Below are 25,187 nucleotides of genomic sequence, written 5' to 3' on the forward strand. Positions count from 1 at the left end.
TATGTGTGTTTTCCAACTAGTATGTTACACAAAAAGAATAGAATGTTACATATAAAAGCACTCAAGAATGAGAAGGTAGACATATATATATATATATATATATATATATATATATATATATATATATATATATATATATTTGTTATTGAGATGTATAGTAATGATATAATTGCAAAAGTAGGGACGTTACAGCCAGATTCAATTAAATTGCTACGTTAGTTCGTCCGACAAAGGGCTGGTTTTTCTTCTTAATTTTTTGTCGTATAATTGCAGAGGTCATATTAATTTAAGTTTACGTGATATATATGAAACAAAAAACTACTTATATTATGAAAGTACTGAAAAAGAATGGGAATAATTGGAGGAACATTAACTCAATGAGTCAGTTTTTGCATTGTAAAATTTTGTATAGAAGAAATCATACTAACAACAAAATGTATATGAACAGGCTAAAAGCCTAAGTATGCTATTATTTCCTCTCGCTGTATGCGGAATCGAATCTTGCCACTGCTATAAAGTCAGGTTGAGAGCGTTTATAGCGGCAACTCTAACAGTATCTAGAGATGCTACAATGTACATTTGAACCAAAAACTTAAAAAAGTGAAATGAAGTTAAAAGTAAAAGGAATCACTTAATGATTGCTTTATGCTTAAACCCCTTCGGGATTTATTGAGTAAATATACATTACATTGGATTTGTAGAAGGTTGATTCAGCAATATGTAGTTATAATATACTGTATATTGTAGCTGGTGTGAAGTTAGCTTAATATGGTTATCCCCTGCAGGAAGCGGTGCCTATTGTGCAGCACGAGATCTAGACCTTCTTAATTTCATTAGTGGCTTCTTCAAGTAACGAGCCAATGGTGTTTTGGGAACTGGAATGAATTTTCCAGCTATGGCAAGGGGCCAGCTGGAAGATGCAAAAAGCAATAACTATGAGATAAGATTTGTTGCAAAATGCAGAAGCTTGTGTTTGAATCATACAGCGAAGCTAAAATATGTTTAAGCAAGAATTCAATAATATAGTGGTAGTGTTGTATGATGAATCATACAGAGGTCTTGAAATGTGAACAATGACCAAAGAGCGAGAATGCATGATTCATTGGCACTAACCTGACAAAGCCAATAACAAGGGAAGCAAGCCACAGCTTCCAATCAAGCCTCACTGTTGTGGTGAACTTTCCAAGGAACTCGATGATGATTATCTAACAATTTGAAGTAGAGTGAGAGAGCAAACAAATGTTAAGAAATAATAATAATAATAATAATAATTAAGAATACAATACAGCAGAGATGGTTATTCACCTGAAGTATAAAGGTTACTCCAACAATTCCCATGAAAAGTTTGTTCTTTGTCACTCCAAGGAAAACATTCATTTCCTCGGGTTTCCGAGCATTGAATTCATTGAATAACTGTAATTTGAAACAATTTAAATTGTTTCATAAGAATTGGCCGAATTAGTAAATTAAAAAGTCTTCCCATCAGTATAGTACTTTTAAACACATCACTCCACTGTTCTACACATTCAATAATTGAACATGGCCACTGTTCTACACATTCAATAATTGAACATGGCACTTGGTTTCTGCAAACGAACTGAAAGCTTAACACATTTATCTAAAATCATTATTGAAGTGCTTTTCAAATAGATTTGAAGTCCAGTTTAATCTAATTATTTTAATCAAGGGTATGCATGAAAAAAAATTACGAAACTTGAATTTTGTAAAACCTTAATCTTTTGAAAAGAAAAAATACTAGAACAACAATAGTTTTCTAGTACACCCTTCTTTTCAATATCGGACATTTGAGATTGTAATAAATTCAACAAGTAATTCATCTTTTGGCATGTCATCTATCTCTCTTGTTTATAACTAAATTTTACATAATATTTTTCTCTTTTCCTATAAGGACATAATTGAAAAAAATAGTATTTAATACCATCTTGAAATTCTAAAATCACAAATGAAAACAATCCTTTTCTTTGAAAGTAAAATTACAAGAGATCGCAGATTAACTAACGAGAATAAAGGGGTTCAGTCCATCGACAACGGAAAAATTCAACAAGCAAAGTATAAAAAATATATAAAAGGAAAAGAAAGGGGTAAAAGTAATTCTTCAGAGACAAAGACAAGCGTAATATCTCATTTTAAAATCACTTACTTGGCACAGGACGAACGCGTTGAATATTAAAGTATTCTTCACATTAAAGGAATCAGCTCTAGTATCTTGTTTGGGTAGAATACTTTCACCATGGAAATTAAGAACGAGAAGAACTGTGATTTGATAGGCAGCCTACGATGATAAATAAAAGCCATTAGAAAATAGGACCTAAATTAATAAATCTCTCCATAGAATGAACTAATTTAATTTACCTGTACAATCAGGTTTCTCCACATGATATTTGTTATAAGAGGTTCTCTGAAAGCCAAACATAAGTTCATAGTCAAAACGTGTATTTTAACTTAAAACCAACATCTACTACAGCACGCAAGAGCCTCAAACTTCTCCAATGCCACAAGTTTTACGAAATTATTCCCACACTTCCCAGTTCTGTTGAGTTAATCTATATCATTCTCGTCAATTTTGTATTTAATTTAAATTATGGCAATTGTAATTAGTTAGAATTGCACTTTATCCTCTGAAGTGCTACCCCGCACTTTATCCTCTTCCATTGTATCCTTATGTTACAGCAGAAAATAGATTTTTATGTGAAATTTAAATTAAGTTGAAAATGAAAACATCATCGTAAAAAAATTGTAGAACGTGACTCAAGCCAACAGTATGTTATGCCTTTCTCGTTGAAATTATGCATAAGAAAATCAGAAAACCTGTTCCTATAGACCGTGCCAGCATCAAGTGATAGAGTACTAAAATATTAAACTGCTGAATGAGAAAGCAAATAAATCCAAACCTTCGGCCAACTGGTGATCTGCGCATTAGGCTGTCTGTTGGCGGTTCAGTAGCCAGTGCAAGCGCCCCAAGTGTATCCATGATAAGGTTGACCCACAAAAGCTGCACCAAAGAGCATGTACATCAAAAACCAAAATTACAACATTTTTTCATTGACAACGATTTTAGGATATTTGGGATCTGCTTAGGGAACGTCAAACGTACATTTGGAGCAAAACTTTCGGTCAGAGACAACAAATGAGCTGCTTTTAAAGTAAAAATACTTTTAGTTTGTATATTTACAAAAGAAAGATAAGTAAAAGTATTTTTGATTGTTAGTATCCAATTAAATATTTTATCGACATACTTTTAATGCAAACTTATATTTACAAAGTTTAATTTAAACATGCATCTAATATGCTGCTCTCATCAGTCTTATTTCTTGATGACAAACACTAAACCCATGAGAAATATAATTCACCTAGGCGAACTAAACAAAAAGGAATAAGCTACTTCTACTCATCATCGTGGTTGGCAGCCCATCCAAAACAATAACTTTGAAGCAAGCTCAATCCGCTCGGTGTACATCTTACAAATATTATATTACAATAAATTAAAGAAAATCAGGAAGGCTTGTTTATATTTGATAAGATAAAGAAGGGCCCGCAATTTCATTGCCTCAAGATTTAGGCTGCGGTCCAAATCTTGATTGGATTGCGTATTATTTTTCACCTTCTTTCCGCTTTATTAGGTCTGCATTTTTTTAAACTGTTTAAAATATTTTTTTGACAAAAAGCAATGAATAATCTTATATTAAGAAAAAAAGAATAATAAAATTTACATTTTTAAGTAATATATAATTATTTTAATTAGTTTAAAAGAACCTTTTATACCATGCCTCTACTTTTTCACACTTTATCTTTCATTCAAACAAGCACAGAAATTTTTCTTCATTTCTTCTAATTTTTATGTTGTCCAAACAACATATCTTTTCTGTTTTATTTTCCTTCAATTTATACACCTGTATTATTTTCTTTTTCTTTTCCTCTCTGTTTGACACCTCATCCAAGCAGAGATTAGGGTGTAAATGTAGGTGACTGAAAAAGAGAGATGAGGAGATACGTACTTGTACTGCATTGAGAGGAACATCGCCAGAAGTTATGGCTGCCACAACATTTATTACAAGAGCAGCAACATTAACTGTAAGCTGGAACTGAATAAATTTTTGAATATTTGCATATACAGAGCGACCCCAGCGGACAACCTGTACAAAAAATGAAATAGACTCATACACAAAGTATAGGCTGACCAATCCATTGGACACCTGTATCTTGGTGAAATAAATCACTCCTTAAGTAACAAAATTGCTTGTTTCTCAGCCATGCTAAATTCATAGCCACTTGGTTTAAGTCAGAAGGGCCAAAAAGGAAAATGTCAAAATAAAAGCCTAACAAAACAAAACAATGGCAAACGAAAAAGAAATAACTTTCTCTAGAATATATTATGTAATTACTAGGCAAAGTCGCGGGAAAAATAAGACAGTACCATACCAAAGCCTGTGAATATATTAAAGAGAACACCTACCTTTACTACTGATGCAAAGTTATCATCTAGGATTATAATATCTGAGCTTTCTTTTGCAACTTCAGTTCCTTGGATGCCCATAGAAAGACCAATGTCTGCCTAAAAATACAAAATAGTAAAGCACGAGATTAACGATAACAAGGTTTTTTTTAGTTAACAGGAATTATTTTAATAATAAGAAATGGAGGCACAACAAGCACGAAGAAAACTACGGCACAGGAATTATCCAAGGCATCTCTATGTTAATTGTAACAAATATGTTGCTAGAAATGCATTAAATTTAAGGCCAAAAAACGAGAAAGAAATGCATTCAACTTAATGCTCTTGCGGAGAAAAACACTTCGCTGACAAATAATGGCATTCTTTCGGTTTTAGAAAACATTTTCTGTTTTTACTTCCTTTTTCATAAAATATTACAACAGTATCAACTTATTTTCACTTAGTAGTTAATTTTGTTTTCAAATATATGCAAAAAACTATTTGTGAAATCAAGAAATGAAAGAAGAAAACATTTTATTAAACCAAACAGCCCTTAATATTTCCTTAAAAAGCACACAATGAGACTGGCCTTTTCTCCATTCTCTCTTCATTTCTTCCTCCTCTCTCCAACTTTTCAAATGTTATTCAAGCACATTAAGCTGGTTTATTTTTAGAATGTACTATTAGAAGGCAGCAGCTATTGTTTTCATGATAGAAAAAGCTTTTTGTTCATAGAAAAAATATCTCAAATCACCACTGATTGCATTTGTATTCCAAAAGTTATATCGGAAGTAATTATTGTTACATCCGGAATGGTGTTGATAGCAGCAAACTTTTGACATTCATTAGGCTTTTGGCATTCAACTGCAACTACATAAATCCTACGTGAATACATTAGAAAAACTCCCTACTAAAGAATTTCATGTCTATCAGAAGAATTTTAACGAGAAAAGTTTATGCAAGTCATGCCAATCATATACGGATGCTCCATGACATAATGTTCAAATGTGTTCACAGTGAAATATATATGGTTTTCAGTCAAAGGGATGCATCCAAAGAAAGTGACAGACCTCATGAAGTGCAGGAGCATCATTGGTACCGTCTCCTGTGACAGCAACAACTTCCCCTCCTTTACGTAGGGCTTGCACAAGCAAAAGCTTGTCAGTAGGAGAAGACCTCCCCATGACCTATAATTATTCATTTTAATAGTCAGAAGAAAATTACATAATTAAGTCGGATGTAATCTGTGGCTAGAGTTCTTAACACAACAGCATTTCCTTGTACAAGATTAAAAATGGAGGACAAAAAAATCCATCTATCAATATCAGATAATGCATATAACAAAAAAAATCACAACATCCACCCAAAAAAGTGAATACACCAAAAACAGAAGTAGAAATCACAATGAAAGAAACATACAGTTATTTTCTTGGCATAATCTTCTCTTTCCTTTTCAGATAGTTCACGGAATTTCTTTCCTTCAATTATAGTTGGCTCAACGGCTTCTTCACTTGAAGCCAGTATTCCACACTCCAAAGCTATTGCCTTAGCTGTTTGGAGGTTGTCTCCGGTAACCATGCGTACCTGTAAAATCGAAACGACAGAATGTGTTGGGTTCCCATATTACATTTTGGGGTAACACCCTTGCCATAGTAAAGAAAAAAATTACAATCAATATGACACAGCACGCCTAAACCATAACCAACAAACATAAAACGCATTACCTTAACACCGGCATCAGAGCAAAGTCTTACAGCATCTTTGACACCAGGGCGACAAGGATCCTGAAGATACAGATTAGTTTTAACTTAATAAAGAATAAAGGATTGCAGGGTAATTTGAACGCGATAAGGACCAAGCCATCTCTAATCTCAGCAACAAATAGTAGGATTAGGGGTTTAAGAATATAACTATGAATATGCCAGAATGCAACTCATTTGTACATAAAATGGCAGTAATGAGACGTGTCAAGACAATGAACCAAGAAATCTACCCTTGCAGTTTACCTTTATTCCAACAATAGCAAGCAAAACAAGTTCATGTTCCGGTAAGGACCATTGGTCTAAGTCCTGTTCACTAGATGGAACTTTGTCTAGTTCATATGACCTGTATGCAATGGCTACACAACGCAAGCTGCGAGCAGCCATGTCATCAATAGATTGCTTGAAAAAAACCTGCAAAGGGATTTTAAAAAATATATCAAAATAGTTAGGAAATTGCCAAAAAAATGGTCACCTGCTCACTGTTGTGATAATTTTTCAGGTCAAGGGCTATATTACCATATTACATAATGGCTTTATTCTACATCAGAGTAATTTCAAATGACACTATAATCACATTGATAAGAAAAATAGATATGGTGGTAACCTTAGTCCATGTATTTTTCCTTCATTTCTGATCGTTTATAAACCAAAAGAAATTACATCTCCAATGTTTAACTTAATGAATTTCATTCCATCAGGAAAACTCTGTAGGACTTTTTTTTTTTTGAGAAAGTAAACTCTCTAGGACCTCAAACTACATTTACTAACCTTCTTCTCTTCAATGGATTGCAATTGACCATCTGAATCAAGATATTGAGTGCATGCTCCAAGAACTATCTCTGCAGCTCCTTTCCAATGTATATGTACTTCAGAACCCCCCTGACACGAAAATTACATAAGTATATCTGATTAGCGTAGAAAAGACCCTAGAAAATTAATGTAAATGAATGAAACATGCAACCATGCATGTTACGAATTGAAACACATGGATGAATAAATATCTTGAGCTAGTTCACAGATTGCTCCAAATGAGAAGGTGCATCATTAAATATTTTTGTCAAATGATTACCAGCTTCAAAGCAACACCACCTCGCTTTTTCTCAGAATTGAAGGGGAACACATGGAGAACTTTTGAATTTGATCTGGTAACATCAAAATTCATTCCCAGCTGCCAAATTCAAATTAGTTCATCATCAAAATCAACAGATTAGAAGGAGGGTGGGGGGGAGTGATCAAGAAAAACATAATACACAAAAAAAAAAAAAAAAAAAATCAGTATGGGCACTACCTTTAATGCCCATGAAAGAATTGCCTTTTCTGTAGGAGATCCAGTCACCTCTGTCTCTCCACCGTCCTACCAAATCAAATACAGCAGCAAATTTAATTCTTTGTAGGCACAAGAAATAGTAATCCGAAGTTTTCATAAAGTTAGAACGATGGTAGTGACATTTAAAGAGGAAGATAATAGGTTAATAAAGAATTTTCTATTAGTTTTTATGCCACTAACATTGACAACAAGACCAGCATAATCGCATACCCGTAAATAAAAAACCAATTAACAAAGTACTCTTCCTCCTAAATAAAAATCCAATCAAGACCATGAACAAATCCTTGAGTTAATTTAGCACTGCAAATCATAAAAGGGAATTCGAGTTACAATTGTTCAAATCATGTATAAAAGGTAAACCTTGGGAACAAAAACATTTCCGGTTGTATTCTGTGCAATGCCCTCATTTATCAGAGACAAAGCTTTTGTATGCAACTTTGATGAGTCGTCTGGTGGATTTGCTTTTGTGCTCCCAACATATGCCTCAACTACAGTCATCTGTAATGTCATAAAGTAAACATCATAGTAATTTAAGTATTCAAATTAAATGAAGATATTTTTTATACTTAACGGTTAAAGCATAAAATAATAGGCTAAAAAAATGTGAAAATCAAAATGGGATATTTTTTTATTCAGAGATTATACATAAATTAAAAGCTGTAGTCATAATTCCCTCTAGATTGTCCAAGCCTCATATAATGAAACTCACCTGATTTAAGGTCAATGTTCCAGTCTTATCACTGCAAATTGTTGTGGCAGAGCCCATAGTTTCACAGGCGGATAGCCGCCGTACCTGCACATTTTTTGGTTGCCAAAGATGATGCTTTACAACTAAAAATAACATAAAAGACTGATGCGTAAAATGGTACTTACCAAGGCCTTGTCAGCCATCATTTTCCGCATTGAGTATGCCAAGCTAGTGTGAAAGAGGCACAGGAATAACCCACATTAGAAGCAAATAATATCAGTGGCCCAGTTTTGGCCATATCTGTGTTGCATAACGAAAATATGAAATAAACTAGGCACTTGTACTTACGTTAAGGTAACTGCCAAAGGTAGACCTTCAGGCACTGCAACAACCACAATTGTGACCTGCACGGCATGTATTTGGTTATAAACTACTAAAATATATATATATATATATATATATGTGTGTGTGTGTGTGTGTGTGTGTAAAATACTTCAAAACTCGCACTTACTGCAATGGTAAAAATTTTGATGACCCCATCTACTGCATTGCTGGCACTAGTCTTTCCGGCAACAAATTCAACTTGTCCATCTACATCTTTGGTATGGCCGGAAAAGTATCTACAATTTCAGAGTCAAAATATAGCATTTCAAAAAGGTACAAAACCGGTTTCATGAGTTAAAACATAAAAAAGGAAAAGAAAATATAGAGCAATTCTAGATTACCTTCCCAATAGGACAGCAAGCACTAAAACAGCTACACTAAGCCCAACTACACCAATAAAAGTTGCTACTCCATTCAAGCGTACCTATTACATATCAAATAAAGCAATCGCACTTTTAACATATATGTTTCCATTAAGCTACAGCTAAAGTAACAGCCTTCCTTTTTTTTTGTTTTGGAGGGAATAGGGGGAACCTGTAACGGAGTTTCTTCTCCATTGTCCTCTGAGATACTTGCCATCAACAATCCCCATTCGGTATTTATACCAACGCCAGTTACCTACAACGAATGGCAGTCTAAAATGTGACTTCTAGTGGTGGCATTCTGTATACTTGATTTATTTCTTTAAAGATCACTACAAGCATAACAACACAGGAGTATTTTGGGCACTTTTGCATGGAGAAGAAGAACGCCAGTTAACGACAATGAAGACCAGAATGATAATAAAAATTCAACAAAAATAATTGTTGAAAGAATCAAATTCATAGCATTAGAAAGACACATGTAAATTATTATAATTAATAATTAAAAAGAATAACTCATCGAAAAAATAGTATAGTAAAGGCAGTTTATTATTACAAACGAAAAAATAATTTCACATTTCCAATCTGAAAAAGAGATAGGATTAAGCTATCCAGTTCAAAATATTTTAATTGATTGACAAGGGAATGGATCCCCTATGTACATGAACACCAATTCTAATTTTGTGCCTAGAACCATAATGCAACAAACTTCATAAGCCAGAGCTTTATGCACTAAAACAATTCAAAACCCTAAATAATTTTTTGTCAACAATAGTATCTATTTTATTAAGAAATTTCTTGTGAAAAACAGTTATAAATCCCAAATAACCAATCATAGTTGGGGGGGGGGGGGGGGAGAGAAGCAAGATTGAAAGGTAAATGTTCCAAAATGCAACTAACTGTTTTAATTTTTCTTTCTGTGAGTTGTTTCACAAAATACATTTATACACCATATAGCATTTTTCGTATTAACAAAAGCATAAGATGATAAAATATCATGCCATACCAGCATAACACCAACTCCATCCGCTACTTTGCAACCAGACATCAAAAATGGTGATTTGTGATCTTTATGAACCTACACAACACTAATTTCATTAAAAGTCATAAGAATTAATAACCAAAAATCTGATTAATAAAAGTAAATAAAACATACGATCTTGCTTTCACCAGTCATACTGGATTCATCAATTGCAAGTGAATGGCCCGTGATTAGTACTCCATCAGCAGGAACCTGAGTATGGCATATAGTATAATCAGTGAACAAAGAAAACTGCTCAATTTCCAGAAAAAACTCAAAAGTACCAGACAAGCTCACCTGATCTCCTATTTTAAGGGGTACAACATCACCAACAACAATATCAAATATCGACATTTTAATTGTTCTCCCACCTCTAATAACCTGTAACAAGTTCAATACAATAAAATATAGTTGCCCAATGTTAATTTCTAATAATAGAATCTTACACATTAAGTTCAACTAATACAATGTTACACACCTCCAATTGTATGTTTTGTTTTTCTGAATTCAAATTCTGAAACTGCAGAGATTGCCTATAATCGCTGACAGCTGATAGACAAAAAGGAAAAGCAATAGCATAAATTCAGTCTTCGAAATGAATTGATACAGCTTGTAGTAGAGTGACTAATATTCCAGAAAGAGTATATAACTTTGGTCACGGGCCAAGTTTCGACATATCTCCCCTATAGACATGGATAGATATTTTGATGGAAGGAAATTTCATTGATTATTTATCTAAAAAATTTATATAATATATGCAATATGAAATACCTGTAACTACAATGACAAGCAAAACTGCAAAAGCAATGCTTCCCCCATCATACCATCCTTCAGCCAAACCCTATCAATTACAAATAAAGGGAAGGATAAACTTTCGAGAAAGATGACTTTGCCAATTCATAGAAAATACCCAACAAATATATTCAACTAACATGAATAATCACAAGGGTCAGTACCAAGCACCATGTATCAACAGGCATATAAATAGAACAGAGGGGTCCCAAAATAAAACGCAAAGGGTAAACTGTTAAAATTTAGTAATGTCAGAAAACACCATAAGACATCATGAAGTGAATATTGACTGTATGTAAATGGGACATGGTGATTTCATTTTATTTTATCCTGTATGATGTACTCAAGTATCAATAATATAAAATTAATGATGCAGGCCAGCAATAGCTCTGAAATATATATTTCCAGAAAAACCTAGTATTACACTTCTATTTTAATTTTTGATTAAAACATCACATTTATGTTGTTACTGAAGAAATAGTAGATTGTTAAGAAATAATTCCCACAAGTTATTTTCTTAGTATTATCGAATCTCAGTGTTCCTGATCCTGTGAAACAATTCCTCGTCTGAAAGAAATTATTCAAATCAAATTCAACCCCGTAGGTTTATCTTAGTATTTTTTGAAATATATCTTCTATAAAGAAAGGCAAAAGCCAGCGGTTCAGTAAAACATAAGTATGAAATATATTAGCAATTATGAGAGCTGATTGCACCTCTGTTTTTATTCCGAGTACCAATGACACCGCAGCAGCTATTATCAATATTATGAGAGTCAAATCTTGCCAAGCTTCCCATAAAAACCTCTGAAACAATCACAGAGAATTCATGCTAGTATAACAATTAACTCACCAATTATGATTTTAGAAAAATATGTGGAGTGATAAGGTCATCAAGAACATACCCAGAAACTTCTTCCCTTTTTCCGAGGATATGTATTAGTTCCAAACGCATTTTTCCTTTTTGACAGATCAGCGTCATCTCCACTAATACCTTTATCCGGATTAGATTTTATTAAATTTGATAAGCCTCTAATCTGGATAAGATATCACTAGATTGTGTTAGCAAAGCACATAACTTCAACATTTCTATAAGCAACCAAACAAAACGTTTTTTAGACTTGCCCCTCCATATTGCTGAAAAGCAGAAATATTCTGATCCTTAGACATTGAAACAAGTTGTTCGAGCCCGATATCATAATCACCCGCTGGAGTTGGGGGCGACACTGCTGAACTTATCACTGGATGATTCAAAATATATATTGAAAGACCATGATAAGTAACTAGAAATGAAGTTTGCAATTCGAAATGTAATAATCTTTGAGCACGTGAAGTTTGCGCATTTGTTATTATAGTTCACAAAAAACAAAGGTTGTACATTCCAAAAGCCGATTATTAATTGAAGGCTTCAACCAGGATTCACGCTACAAAATACATATTGATTTATAAATAATGAATTAAGAAATCCAAGTTGGACTAGATATTGAAAGGCAATTTAGATTGGAACAGTTCTAGCCGAAAGTATTACTTTCCCCGGTTAAATTTTCTGTCTAAGTTTAGCAGATACACCAGAAAATTTAAATGATGGTACACAAAAACAAATATTTTAATGATTTTCCTAACCATTATCAATAATCTGCCACTAGCTCCGTGTGTAGTACTGTAACATCAATGCCAAACTGTTTCTCGTTTTCAGATTTTGTGCCAATAGTTTACCACTCTGATTACTTTCTATTGATATCTACATTTACATTATAAACTTACCATTGCCACAAATATGTGATATGTTGTTAATTATGTGTTAGTGGTGGTAGGATAATGACAAATCAAAAACTTTATTTCCTAAAGTTTATGTAAAGCAAAGATGACATTCATCAGAATCATTATAAGATGAAGAGGAAAAACTTAGTAAGTTTACCTAGTTCACGTTCACCGGCCAATCTGAAAAGCAGAGCTGCCTAATAAAACAATAACTCAGATTAGGAAAGTCAAAGATACATAGAAATAATGAACTAGTTCACGTTTGTCGTCTCGAATATTACTCTTATGACTTGTGCATGGGCTCTAATCAAGTGTTTCTTTTGCTCTTTCTCTTCTTCCTTTTTCAAGTCCAAAGTATATCTAAAACGCCTGGACGCATTGAGCACGAGCGCTGCTTGCTGTAAACGGATGACACTTCAGTTAGATGCCTGGCAAAAGCAGATACAATGCCACACTAATCCTCCTCGTCAAAATTAGACTAGCTTAAACCACAATCCAGATTTTAAAATAATTACATAAATGGCACCAATTGGTAAATTCTCCACAAATACGATTCAGAAACAAAAACTGCAATTTCTATGTTCATTTAAATATGACAAGAGAATAGCTTGATGCTGTCCACTATTGCTTAAAGAATACCTCAATTAGCCGTTCTGAATATGATCAATTAAATCTGAAAGCTAACCCTCCAGCATGCACCGAAGAAGAATCCTAGAGTTTTCATTCTTTCAATTTTTAATAATAATAATTAGTACACATTTTGTTTGGGTTTTCTTTTTCCATATTTTAAATTTTGGACAAAACATACATTACAATATTGAGTTTGATTTGAGAAGAGTGCCGACGAGTCTTGTTTAGATTGCAGTTAAAAGACTTTGAAAGTACTTTTATTCTAAAAAGAAACATTCCCCTCCTTCTTCTCTGAATTCAAAATTGATAAAAGTGTTTTTTCTAACTTCCAGTCAAACATAACATCAATCTCCTTCTGTATCCCCGTTAAAAACCACATTCCACACCAATCCACAAATTCCCTTCAGTCACATTGAGATGCATCGAACGCCGTGCATCCTGCTATTCAAACACTTCAACTACGCCAATGATACAAATTTCTCATTCTCGACTTGACGTGTATCTATACATACATTTACACATACTACTATATTAACTTAAATAAACATAAATGTACGTTGATTTATGCCGTGAATAAACGCGCACTATTGAATTGATTGATGATGCATGAGAAAACAGAGGCAAAAATGCAGAGCAGAATAACAGAGATTATGAAATAGAAAGAGAATGATTACTCTCCAACGGCGAAGCGTGTCGTGCGAGGCGTTCTTCGTTTGAGTAATGTCGAAAGGATCGTCGGGATCCACGAGTTCTTCGTCGTCATCTTCACGGTGGTTGTTGTTGTCGTCGCCGTCGGCGGAGGAGGAGGGAGGATGGAAGGCGTTGCTGTCGTCGCCGTCGTCGTTAGGGTTGTTGTTGCTGTTACCGATGTTTACGGTATGGTGGCCGTGGCCATTCATGGTGATGGTTGCTGCCTTTGCGTCCTCCAAACCACAACAGCGATTTCAAATGCTCACTGCGTGGGAAATGCAAAGGGCTGGGCCACAGACACGCATCAATTCCAACCAAAACGTCAACAAAAGGAAAAGGAAAATAATAATCCGTAATAATAATAAAATAATTCAAAACAAAATATATTATTCGTCAAAATAACAAAATTATGAGGGCATTCTGCGTCCAGTGTTATTGTGTGGCCATGCTACAGTGTCGCTACGGTTCGTTATCTTTTTGTGGACAATAATAATATCCTTCCTTGCTCTTCTCATTTTTTCTAAAAATAACAGAATTTCTAACCAGCTTCACCGGCACATGCATGTGTTCACTCTGTAACTGAGGTGTCATGTGGCAGGGTGCAAAATACAGAACAAATGAGTGAGAAAATTACAAGCGTCATACTTACGGTTAAGGTTTATTCAGTCGGATATTACTCGTTTTTGTTTAGATATGCCAGTTTGGTATCCGTTTTTAAAAATTTTAAAAATATGTCAATCTAATCTTAATTTTTGACAAAAATTACTAAAGTTATTAACTTAATTCATCACTTTTACTACTAAATTTTAATATAAATATCAATACTTAATTTTATAAATCATTTTAAATATGTGTTAATAATTTTGTTAAAAATGACCTAATTAAGACATCTTTTCAGAAGTTGAGACTCAATTAACACTTCTTTAAAAGCGAATACCAAACTAACACATCTAAATAAAAGTGGATATAATTCGACTAATTAAACCAGAATTAACCATTAAAGATATGTTTAGGTAAAGTTAGCGTGTTGATCATAAATTTGGAATAATATAACTTCATAAATTAGTTAATAAACTAATTAATAAATATGAAAGGACTTACAAGATATAACTATATAAGTTTCTTTACATAAATAAAATTTATATTTATATTTATATTTACAAACAAAAGTATATTATTATGTAATTGTAGTTTTATATTTTTTTTCAACAGTTAATTTTTTATTAAACTTTTTAATATTTTTAGTTATGTTTTATAATTATTTTATTTAGACAAATAAGTTTATTTAAATAAATTGATGTAAAAAATATTAACCAAAATAAACTTTTATTTTGTGTTTGAAGAATTTTTTTTTGTTCTCAAACCAAATTAAAGTTTTTTATAATGATTTTCATTATGAGTAATCAATAAAACGCCATTTACTTTAATTTGTAATGATAACTTTTTTAATTTAATTGCATAAAAAATTAAAAATTAATCTTATAAATATTTTAAAAAATTATTAAAATATAAGAGATATAAATAATAAATTTCATCTCAAATTTAAGAGACACAAAAATTTTCTATTTTGGAAAAAAAATGGACGAAATTGAATTAAAAACACATATATAGGAGGATAATGATATTTTAACCCACTTCTTTTGACCTATTTTTAACTCACTACTTTAATCACCTTTCAATTATCTATTTTGATTTTTTTTTTAGTGTTGTAATGTGATAATCTATTGAAATGAAATGAAAACATTAAAATAAAATGACACTCATTGGTGACGTTGACATCTAACACCACCTTGTCACATTACAATGACAATGTCGTGTGTCGCACCAAGGACTTGACACATGACAATATTTTTTACAAAAATTAAAAAAAATGAAAAAAAATCACATATTGACACATGGTATGCCATTAACATTGTTAACAAAAAATTGAAAATAACCTAATTGAAATATTTTTTAAAATCCCGATACGTAATTAATACATTTTTTAACAGTAGAGACCAAACTGACACATCAAACAAAAGTAGATATCAATAAACTCATTAAACCTTTCATTTATTTTACGATAATTGTAACCCTCCTCCCACTCACGTAATTTTCCCATAATTAATTTTTTATCTCTCTCTGCCAAGTTACAAAAAAAGCATTGATGAAGGGAAATAATAGTATTAAATAGGTTAAATGATCTCATCCGTTTCCATTTTGTAGGAAAATCTCACATCGGTATCTTTTTCTATGAAAGTCCAAATTCAGTTCTTAAGAAATTGAATATAATAAAATCATTTGAATTAATAACGTTAGAGAGGTATCATATATCACTTCATGATTTTATTTTTATTTAAAAAAAAGTTGACACGAGTCAAGCTGACAATATGATAGTGACAATATAACATGACACTGACATGTGTGAGTGTCATATAAGTGTCATGTGTGAGTGTCATATCAAGTGTCATATCAAATATCATTGTCTTAGTTTAGTTCTTGTATTTTTATTTTGTCTCAATTGAATACCAATTTATTTTAAATTTAAGCTATTTCATTACTTTCCAAATTAAAAACAAGTGTAATTTTTTTATAATTTTTATACAAATATTTTTATTAAATATTTTTAACAAAATTAAATTTATTTATATTTTATATTGAACTTTATTCAAAAATATTTTTTATTTTAAAATTTATTTGTTTTAAATTGTTATAAAATTATTTAAAATAATTTTCAAATTTTTATATTTTAATTTGTAAAAGTTTTATCTTTAAATCAACTCAACCGTTTCTATATAAATTATTAAGTTTTACGTATTTGAAAATATACAATTATTTAAAAGAATTAAAAATTTTGATAAATTTATTCTATTTTATGAAATGCAATGGATATAAAAAAGTTTATCATATTTTTGTTAGTTCAAATTAATTTTGAATTTTTTCTATTGACATTAATTTTTATTAATAATTTTAATAAAATTTATTGTAAAATATAAATTTAATCATGTTGAAAGTATTTAACAAAATATCAATTTAAAAAATTGTATGACATTTTAGAAAAAATAAATTTGATTTCAATTTCAAGAGGGACAAAATTGTTTAATTATAAAAATATTGCGACTGGTTCGAGACAAAATAAAAAACACAAAAACCAACTTGAGACTGAGGTAATGACACTTGACGTACTATCACATCACATTGTCATTGTCATGTGGCACATTAGTTTGACACGTGATAATTTTTAATTAATAAAAAATTTTAAAACAAAATGTGAACTAACATGTGACACTCATTTAATGTTGTTAGTGCAGTACTCACATAAACGACTTGATTGCAACAAATTTTTCAAAATAGAAAACAAATTGAGATGCATAAAAAAGGGATTGATTTGAAATTTTCCTACAAAAATAGGGACAAATTACATGATTTAACTTGTTAAGTTCAAAAGGAGACTAGGTGAGAGAGAAGGAAGAAAGAAACTTACGTCTCAGCATACGTTCTTTTTCTCAGTTTTAATTTTTTCTAGCCAAACCTTATCTTCCTTTCACTTTCAATTATCTTCCTAATCCACATCTATTCTAAATTATGATCGTACCATTTGAAATTGGGAAGTTAAGGACTATTTTAGATCGATTGGATTTCAAAATAGAGTAAGTTTAATTTCTATCATTTTTTCTTCAATCATTCTGGTTTTCGTCTTACATGTGGCTTTTTTTTCGTTGCATGTGGCTATTTTCTGTTGCGTGTGGATTTCCTACACTCCAAACAAAGTTTTATCTATTAGTGATCACAAAGTCATGCTTACATCGTTGATTGGCTTTTCTTTATGTAGATAGGGTTATTTTATGCTATGAAGCTATGTAGGAAAAACATAACATTAAGGGTCTAGCTTAAGATAATGGAAGCTAGAAGTAGAGTTGTCAAAACGGATAACCTCGCCCACCACGGGTTGGCCACTTAATGAGTCAATCCAACTCGGCTTACTTATTAGTGAGCCAAAAAATTTTGAACCCGACCCAACTTACCACGGGTTTGTAGGTGAAACGGGTTGACTCACTAGCTCACTTAATTAAAAAAAATACATTTTTTCTTCAGTCTGAAAAATACTAAATTATAATTATGATTAAAATCTAAATAAACTTCAATAAAATTCAAATACAATTCAAAAGGATGTTAAAGTTCAAATACAAACTAAAATCATAAAAATACAAATTACCAATGTGTTAGCTAAAAAAAGCAACCTAACCTGGCTCAAATGCAGAGTCCAACATAATAAAAAAGACTTGTGTGACCCTTTACTTGTGAATTGGTGAGTCAACTCGACTCACCACGAGTTTAACCCAAGCGAGTCGGGTTCTAAGTGAATCGGTTCAAGAATTAATTGTGTAATTTTATGAATCTTTTTGTGTCAAGATATCTTTATATTAAGATACTCCAAAGGTTCTGTTTAAAAAATATGGTTTGGGTTATAAACTTATGTTTTAGTATAAAAAGAATGGGAGCAATTAGACAAATCAATGGGAGTGTCTTGATGTACAAAAATCATCCCTTCTGATCCCCACCAAACCAATCTTATTTCTCCATATGAGGGATCGAACCCACGATTTCCCCCCTCTTCCCTTCTTTCTAACCATTAGTCTGCCTTATCACTCCAAATGTATTAAGACTATATTGACTCTACTAAGTGTTAAACTCATATAGAGAAAAATACTTAAAGTAAGAATTAAGAGGTCATCGCATGTGAAGTCATCTTCATGATTGAACTTACATACGGATGATTTACCCTCTTAGGCTATTTTGACTGAGGTATGACCATGGGATGCCAAAGAAAATCATGAAAATGGAATATGAGTATAACATTTGTATAGTCCTAAAGTTTAATTAATATATTAAGTCTCTGTAAGTTAGAATGTCTTTGAAAGGTTGAATATATGTGATGTGAAACAATGATATAGTCAAAAGAGGGGCGCAAATAGTAAAATATACTTATGTTAGATTCTTAATATTGCATTGAGTTGCTCTTTTAATTATTTTAGTATTTTCCTTTTTTTCATGTAAATTATTGAAGAATATTGCAATGCATGGAGCATATTTATGTAAATTTTCCGGTTAATCCAAATTATGTGATGCTTTAATTAGTAGAAAATATTTACCGATAGAGATGTTACAAATATAGACAAAAATTAAAAATGTTATTAAAGTTTATACTGAAATTATAAAATATTTTGTAATAATACTTACTATAAAACATTTTTTTAGTAATTTTTATAGTTAAAAATATATAACAAAAATATTTGTATCCTTTCATCAAAATAAAAAGTGTAAATATAATAATTCAATATTCATTATTAATTATTTTAGATGTTATGAATTAATTAATAAAGTAACTACTTTCGATATATTTGCACATTATTTCTTTATAAAAAAACATAGTAAATTTTTTCCTAAACTAAAGTTACCCATTGGACAAATTAAAAACGAGAATTTTGAAAAATACAATAGTACATATTTACAAATTATTTTAATTGTCTGTTTGGATAATTTTTTCCATAAAGCTCACTTTCTGTTTTTAAGTTTTGGGTCCAACTTGGTAAAAGGCCTTAAGTCAGCTCATTTGTTTCCACTTTATGACACCCCTTTCATCTTTCCCATTTAGCACTTTATTATTTTTTCATGCATCCAACTCTTTCCTCTCCTTTGAAGCAAAAAGTTAAGCTAGGGCACTGCAAAACTTCCCTCCGAGCTTACTGAACGTTCCTCCTCCATGTTCATTTTCCATGTAAGTTGAACAAAACCTTCGTTCCTTCTTATGTTTTGTTTCTGTTTCTAAGCTCTAGTTTCACGTGATCATTGTCAATGTCTCATTTTTTTTCATTCCCTTATGTTTTGTTTCTAGCTCCTTAAGTTGTTTCAGGGGCTTTTTCATATTTTGGGATTCATTTGATCTCAAATTTGTAAAAAAGGGTCCGTTGAATATTTTTTTGCAAAATAGGGTTAAGTCGTCAGAGTGGAGAAAGACATTACACATGAAGTCGTCCTCCACCCTGCCGGTTTGTTTTTTTTTAAAGAAAATAAAATAAGTGAAGTCGAACTATGAAAGGTCGGTTTCTATTCACATTAAAGTGAAGTCGTCATCGTACATAACGACTTCACTTTTCATGTTTTTTTTATTAAGTTTGTTTTTAACGTTAAAGTTTTATATTTTTTTATAACATTGTGGTTTTATGTTTTCTCTCTATGATGGAGTGTACTCACGGGAATGGTTTACAAAAATATCCAACCATAATGGCCTGGAAATTCATGAATGAAATTAAATTCATTTAGGAAACACAGTTCAGGTTTAGGGGCTTTATATATATATATATAAATTGTATTTAATTAAAAAAATAAAAAGTGAAGTCGTCATGTACGAAGACGACTTTACTTTTTTACGTGAATAGAAACTGGTCATTCATAATACGACTTCACTTTTTAAAAATAAAAAAAGGAAACCAATAGGGTGGAGGACGACTTCACCTGTTGACGACTTAACCCTATTTTGCAAAAAAATATTCAACGGACCCTTTTTACAAATTTGAGAACAAATGAACCCCAAAATACAAAAAATCATGTTTCAGGTTTAGGTGCTTTCCCACTAGGGCCTTTATCCTCCTTAAGTTTAGCTCCACTCAGGTAAGGGAAGCTAGTGTATTTCACATTTTTGAAGTATCTTATATGTTTTTGGGGTGTGAATCATGTTTATGATATTTGCTTGTTGTTCTGGTTGCCTGGAAATGTTTGAAATGTTGTTTGGTTTTGAATATCTTATGTTGCATACAAAAGCAGGGGGAGGAACCTGTTGTTTTCGCCTAAGCCAGTAACCCACGCCTAGGCGAGAATAACATAAACTCACTCAGGTTTCTACTTGAGTTGTCACTCGGGCGACGAGCTCCAGTTTTGAGCGAGAGTAATCTCGCTCAGGCAAGGAGGTCTCGCTTAAGCGAGAACTCGCCGTAGGAACCTTGCAGTACTCACTATTCGAGCTCTCACCCAAGCAAGAATGCCTAACTTAGGAGAGAACACTTTGTCGCCTAAGCGAGGGTTTTTAGCTTGAGCGAGACTGGTGCAAGGATGCATTTCCTAAATTGATTTTTGTTGTTATATGTTGTTTTGCTTTTTGAAATGTATTACGTATAGTGTCGTGCCTGTGTATGAGATATTTTGAACTAAAATTGTTGTGCTTAGTATGAAGTGAATCATGAATGGGTTGGTTGATTATGTATTGGCATGAGATTATGATGTTTTGAGATAACATGTGGATTTGGTGTGAGAAATATGGATATGGAATGAGTTAGACGTAATTTCATGAGACTCTTGGTGATATTTCATGGTGGTGTTGTAGTGTATATAATCATATAAGGATTCAAGCAAGGTTGCATCATGAAACTTTAAAAAATAAGTCAGACTCACATAGAGTATACTAGTTAAAGTGGTGAGAGTACAAAGAGATCCTAGTCTTTGGTAGGATAATGGCTCTAGATGATAATGTACTAACATTGTGTGTGATAGGGTGAAACCCATTGGCAATAGCTTTACAGAGCAGTAGAGACCACCACAAGTGTAAACATCTAGTGAATCCGATATCATTATATGTATCCAAATAATTGAGTCAGATGGCTTGCTCAATTATATGTTAAAAAATATTTTATTTCCTTTAGCTTACTCTTTCTCTTTGCCTTGTGTTCTGTTTGATTTTCCTTTTTGCGATGATCACCAATATTTGGTGTGAATAGATGTGGAAGTTCCTGGTGATTGTGCAGATAGTGGAGATGCAGTTGTTTAGTTTGGTTGTTGTAGCTCTTCGAGCACCTTTTAAGAACTGCTTTATTTTATTTTTCCTACTATGTGAGCATATCTTTTGAACAACTGTTCTAGTGTTTAAATTTTGTTCATGGCGTTGTTCTGTGCCATTGATTTTCCTTTCCAGTATAAGTTGGAATCCTTTATACTTTATGTCTTGTGTTCTAATTATTTATAATTATGTGATGTTTTGTTTATTAGAATTATTCTATTAAATTGAAATATCACAAATAACATATGTTACAATTCAATATTCTCTCTTTTCTCTTCTTCCCATTGATACATATTTATATAACTTATGTTAAAAAGAAATATGGAAAGCAACAAAATATTGAAAATATACAATTATGTAAGAAATACACTAAAAATTTTAGGCTCAATGAAGTTTAAGTTTATAATAAATATGAATACTTTCAATTGAACTCTATAAGTTTTGGTAGTTTATTGATAACTTAACAAAATTTATAAATTTATATTTTTCTACGATTACTACAATTCCTCCTTTTCTTTACAACCCAACGTCAATAATCCTCAATCTCACCTATAATTTTTTACCACAAATGTTCTAGATCACCTCTCATTAGACTGAGAATTGATAAAGAAATTTCTAGAAAGGTTAAGAGAATTTTCAACGAAATCGTCGCACATGTCAACCATGAGGAAAGCGTGAACAATGTGATTACTTTTAACATTCAAAGTCTTCAAAACATTCTCGCATTTCCTACTTCGAAGGATTAAATCTGAGCTTCATGATTCACATGTGTTGCATAACATGGATGTGGAGACAAAACTAGAAAGTTGGTTTCACAAAAGCACATGAAGTTTCAACATAGTTCTTATCTTATCGTGAAAAGAAGAACTTCAGTGATACTGGTATCCTCCACAATGAGGTATACCAGATAAGAACAATTTACAATAGCTTAAGGTAGGGTTACGTGAATGCACATGAAGTCTAACTAGAGAGATGCATATTTTGAAGTGTTTTCTACTAAAGTTGTTGTAAGATAGGTTGATGAGTTGAAACATGAGTTTTGGATTAAAAGTTTGGTTGAAATTCACCTTAAAAGGCGTTGTCAAAGATGTCTACAAAATGTAGAGAGGCAAAAAGGTGGTTGAAGATTTTTTTTTAAAAGATCGAGGATTTATTGACGATGGGTTAAAAAAAGAAAAGAAAGTCTGTAGGTGTTGAAATTGACCATCAAAATTGTAATATAACTCACAGTTATAATTTTATAAATTTATAAAATTATAACATTATAAAACTATAATATAAATTTTTAAATTAAACAAATTATAGAATAACATATGACGACAATTAAGTGACAAGGCTAGATAACACTACTCATGTCATGAGTTAACAGAAAAATTAAATGACAAGAATTCAATTTTTTGTATAAACATTCAATAAATTAAGAATTTAAGAGAACTTAAGTGAGCATACACAAAAATTATCAAGAATTTATAATTAATTAAGTCAATATTATATTACATAGAAAAATAAAAGGTTCAAGGAAGAAACATGTTAAATAATCTTCCTTTTCTTTACTTAGTAATTTTTTTTATATAATTTTTTTCATTCACATCTCACAAATTTTTCTGATATTTTTTGTTATCATTCTTTAATGAATAATTTACTTCACTCTTCTACTACTGAGTAATAACTCAAACAATACATGTAAACCTACCAAATTTCAATAATTAAGGAAAATATATATATATATATATATATATATATATATATATATATATATATATATATATATATATATATATATATATATATATATATATATTCTGTTTATATAACATACATAAACCATATTTTGTTATCCATAATTTTTTTTGAAGTTCTATTATTTTGACCATATTTTTCACATTTGTGACATATTTTTCATATTTTTTTACTGATAACTTATCGAGTGATATTTCAAAAATACTTTTAAATTTACCATTTTGAGTCACTTTTTCTTCATTGTATATTCTTCTCCTTCCCTTTATTTGTGATATACGTGGATCTTCAACACTTCAATGCGACTCTTCACCTACTTCTTTCAATGTGAATTTAGATACTCAACGTTTAGAGTCAAACTCTATTCCAACACATATTCAATGTTAAACAGGTTGCTCTATTAGTGGATATAACCTCTTAAAAGAAAATTTTTATTTTCTTACGTCTTCTAAAGTCTATTGGTATAAAATCAGAAAAAACTTCTAAACTTGTAACGGAAGTAAAAAATCTGCATATGTGACATAAAATTATAATATATGTTTATTCATAATTTTTTTTTTTAATTGAGGTGATATTTTTTAGATACTTTTTCATTTTTTTTTGTATATTTTAAAACTAATTAGATATTGTCAAAATTTAGTTTTCTAAAATAATATTATCCAAAATTACCGTATGTGTTTTCATACCTATTCTTTTTGGGTACATATTATATAATATAATATAATATAATATGTTATTTCTTTCGTTAAATAAAAATCCAATACACTAATTAATGTTAAGCAATCTAAACTATTAATTTAAAATTAAACTAAAAACTTAGACTAAGAGTAAGTCATTCTATTTACTTTATAACCACTTTTTCTCTATATATATAATTGAGTATGGTGTATTCCTATTCCTATGAGGCCCAAACATTGCTTACAATATAGAATCTACAAAGGGAGAAATAAATCACCATCAACAAGAAAAAACTCTTGAAATTTTATAACAGTTATAATTACCTGTGGGGTGAGAACGATGATGAATCTGGATAAGAGAAGGAGTTCATATATATTATCACTGCCAAAACCAGAAATAAACTTGTCTTGGCGTGGAAAACTGATGATTCTGCTGTAAAGGAAAATGCGTAGAAGAGCATCATAAACGATAACAGCAAAAGTCGAAAACAAAATCTTGAAAAGAAGAGTATAAGAAAGAAGATGATGTACTATTGTGCATGAAGGCAGATTCAGCAATGGATGTGGAATCTGCAGAGGAGATTTAGATCCCATTGAATGAGTTTGTGAAGTGTGAAGAAGGTGACAAGATGCAGTAGTTGTGTTTTGTTTGGTTTCATTGGAGATGAAAAAAAGGATGAGAAGATTGACCTGATAGAAAGAAGAAGACTTGTGAGGTTTGGAAAGAAGGTATACACGAAATTTCGTGGAAACTTCCTAAGGCATCATGGTGGGGGTACACTAATGCACCAACCAAACATGTTATTGTTATGTTCTCTATTATATAAAATTGACATGGATGCAAGTACAATTCTGCTGCAATAATTTTTTTTTTTATTTTGTAAAAAGAGAATTATTAATTTTTTTAAAGTTGTATTGATTTTGATTATACATATATATATATATATTTATGTATATTATCATGTATTGATTTAATGTAAAGTTTAGAATTCCACATAGAGGGATAGATGAATTGCAGTGGGATGGTTTATGATTTTATTGAATAAAAAAATATAATTACTCATTTGATACTCTGATTTTCTGATTTAATTTAAT

The 25,187-nt window shown here is 31.3% G+C and overlaps 1 protein-coding gene across 6 annotated transcripts; it reads right to left on the bottom strand.

Annotated features, from left to right (window-relative positions):
• Nucleotides 1-386: 386 nt before the first annotated feature.
• On the bottom strand, nt 387-24,875 carry LOC114194012 (calcium-transporting ATPase 9, plasma membrane-type). 6 transcript variants are annotated; one of them, XM_028084038.1, is made up of 36 exons: nt 24,624-24,875; nt 24,417-24,525; nt 23,636-23,728; nt 13,853-14,154; nt 12,830-12,946; nt 12,706-12,745; nt 11,913-12,028; nt 11,693-11,824; nt 11,505-11,594; nt 10,770-10,839; nt 10,477-10,547; nt 10,296-10,379; nt 10,134-10,211; nt 9,984-10,055; nt 9,150-9,233; nt 8,957-9,039; nt 8,743-8,851; nt 8,580-8,635; nt 8,417-8,459; nt 8,253-8,336; nt 7,904-8,041; nt 7,505-7,570; nt 7,286-7,384; nt 6,985-7,095; nt 6,460-6,627; nt 6,178-6,237; nt 5,873-6,037; nt 5,524-5,640; nt 4,475-4,573; nt 4,017-4,154; nt 2,913-3,013; nt 2,374-2,419; nt 2,162-2,293; nt 1,306-1,413; nt 1,114-1,205; nt 387-910 (listed from the first exon to the last, which is right to left on the bottom strand). In XM_028084038.1, exons 4-36 carry the CDS (start codon nt 14,075-14,077, stop codon nt 796-798), a joined length of 3,309 nt encoding a protein of 1,102 aa, XP_027939839.1. In that variant the 5' UTR covers nt 14,078-14,154; nt 23,636-23,728; nt 24,417-24,525; nt 24,624-24,875; the 3' UTR covers nt 387-795. The 6 variants fall into 6 exon arrangements, with proteins under 6 accessions (XP_027939839.1, XP_027939841.1, XP_027939840.1 ...); XM_028084040.1 differs by having other exon boundaries at nt 23,636-23,731; XM_028084039.1 differs by having other exon boundaries at nt 23,636-23,734.
• Nucleotides 24,876-25,187: the final 312 nt, after the last annotated feature.

The sequence above is a fragment of the Vigna unguiculata genome, chromosome 8 (assembly GCF_004118075.2).
Source record: "Vigna unguiculata cultivar IT97K-499-35 chromosome 8, ASM411807v1, whole genome shotgun sequence".
NCBI classification, from domain to species: Eukaryota; Viridiplantae; Streptophyta; class Magnoliopsida; order Fabales; family Fabaceae; genus Vigna; species Vigna unguiculata.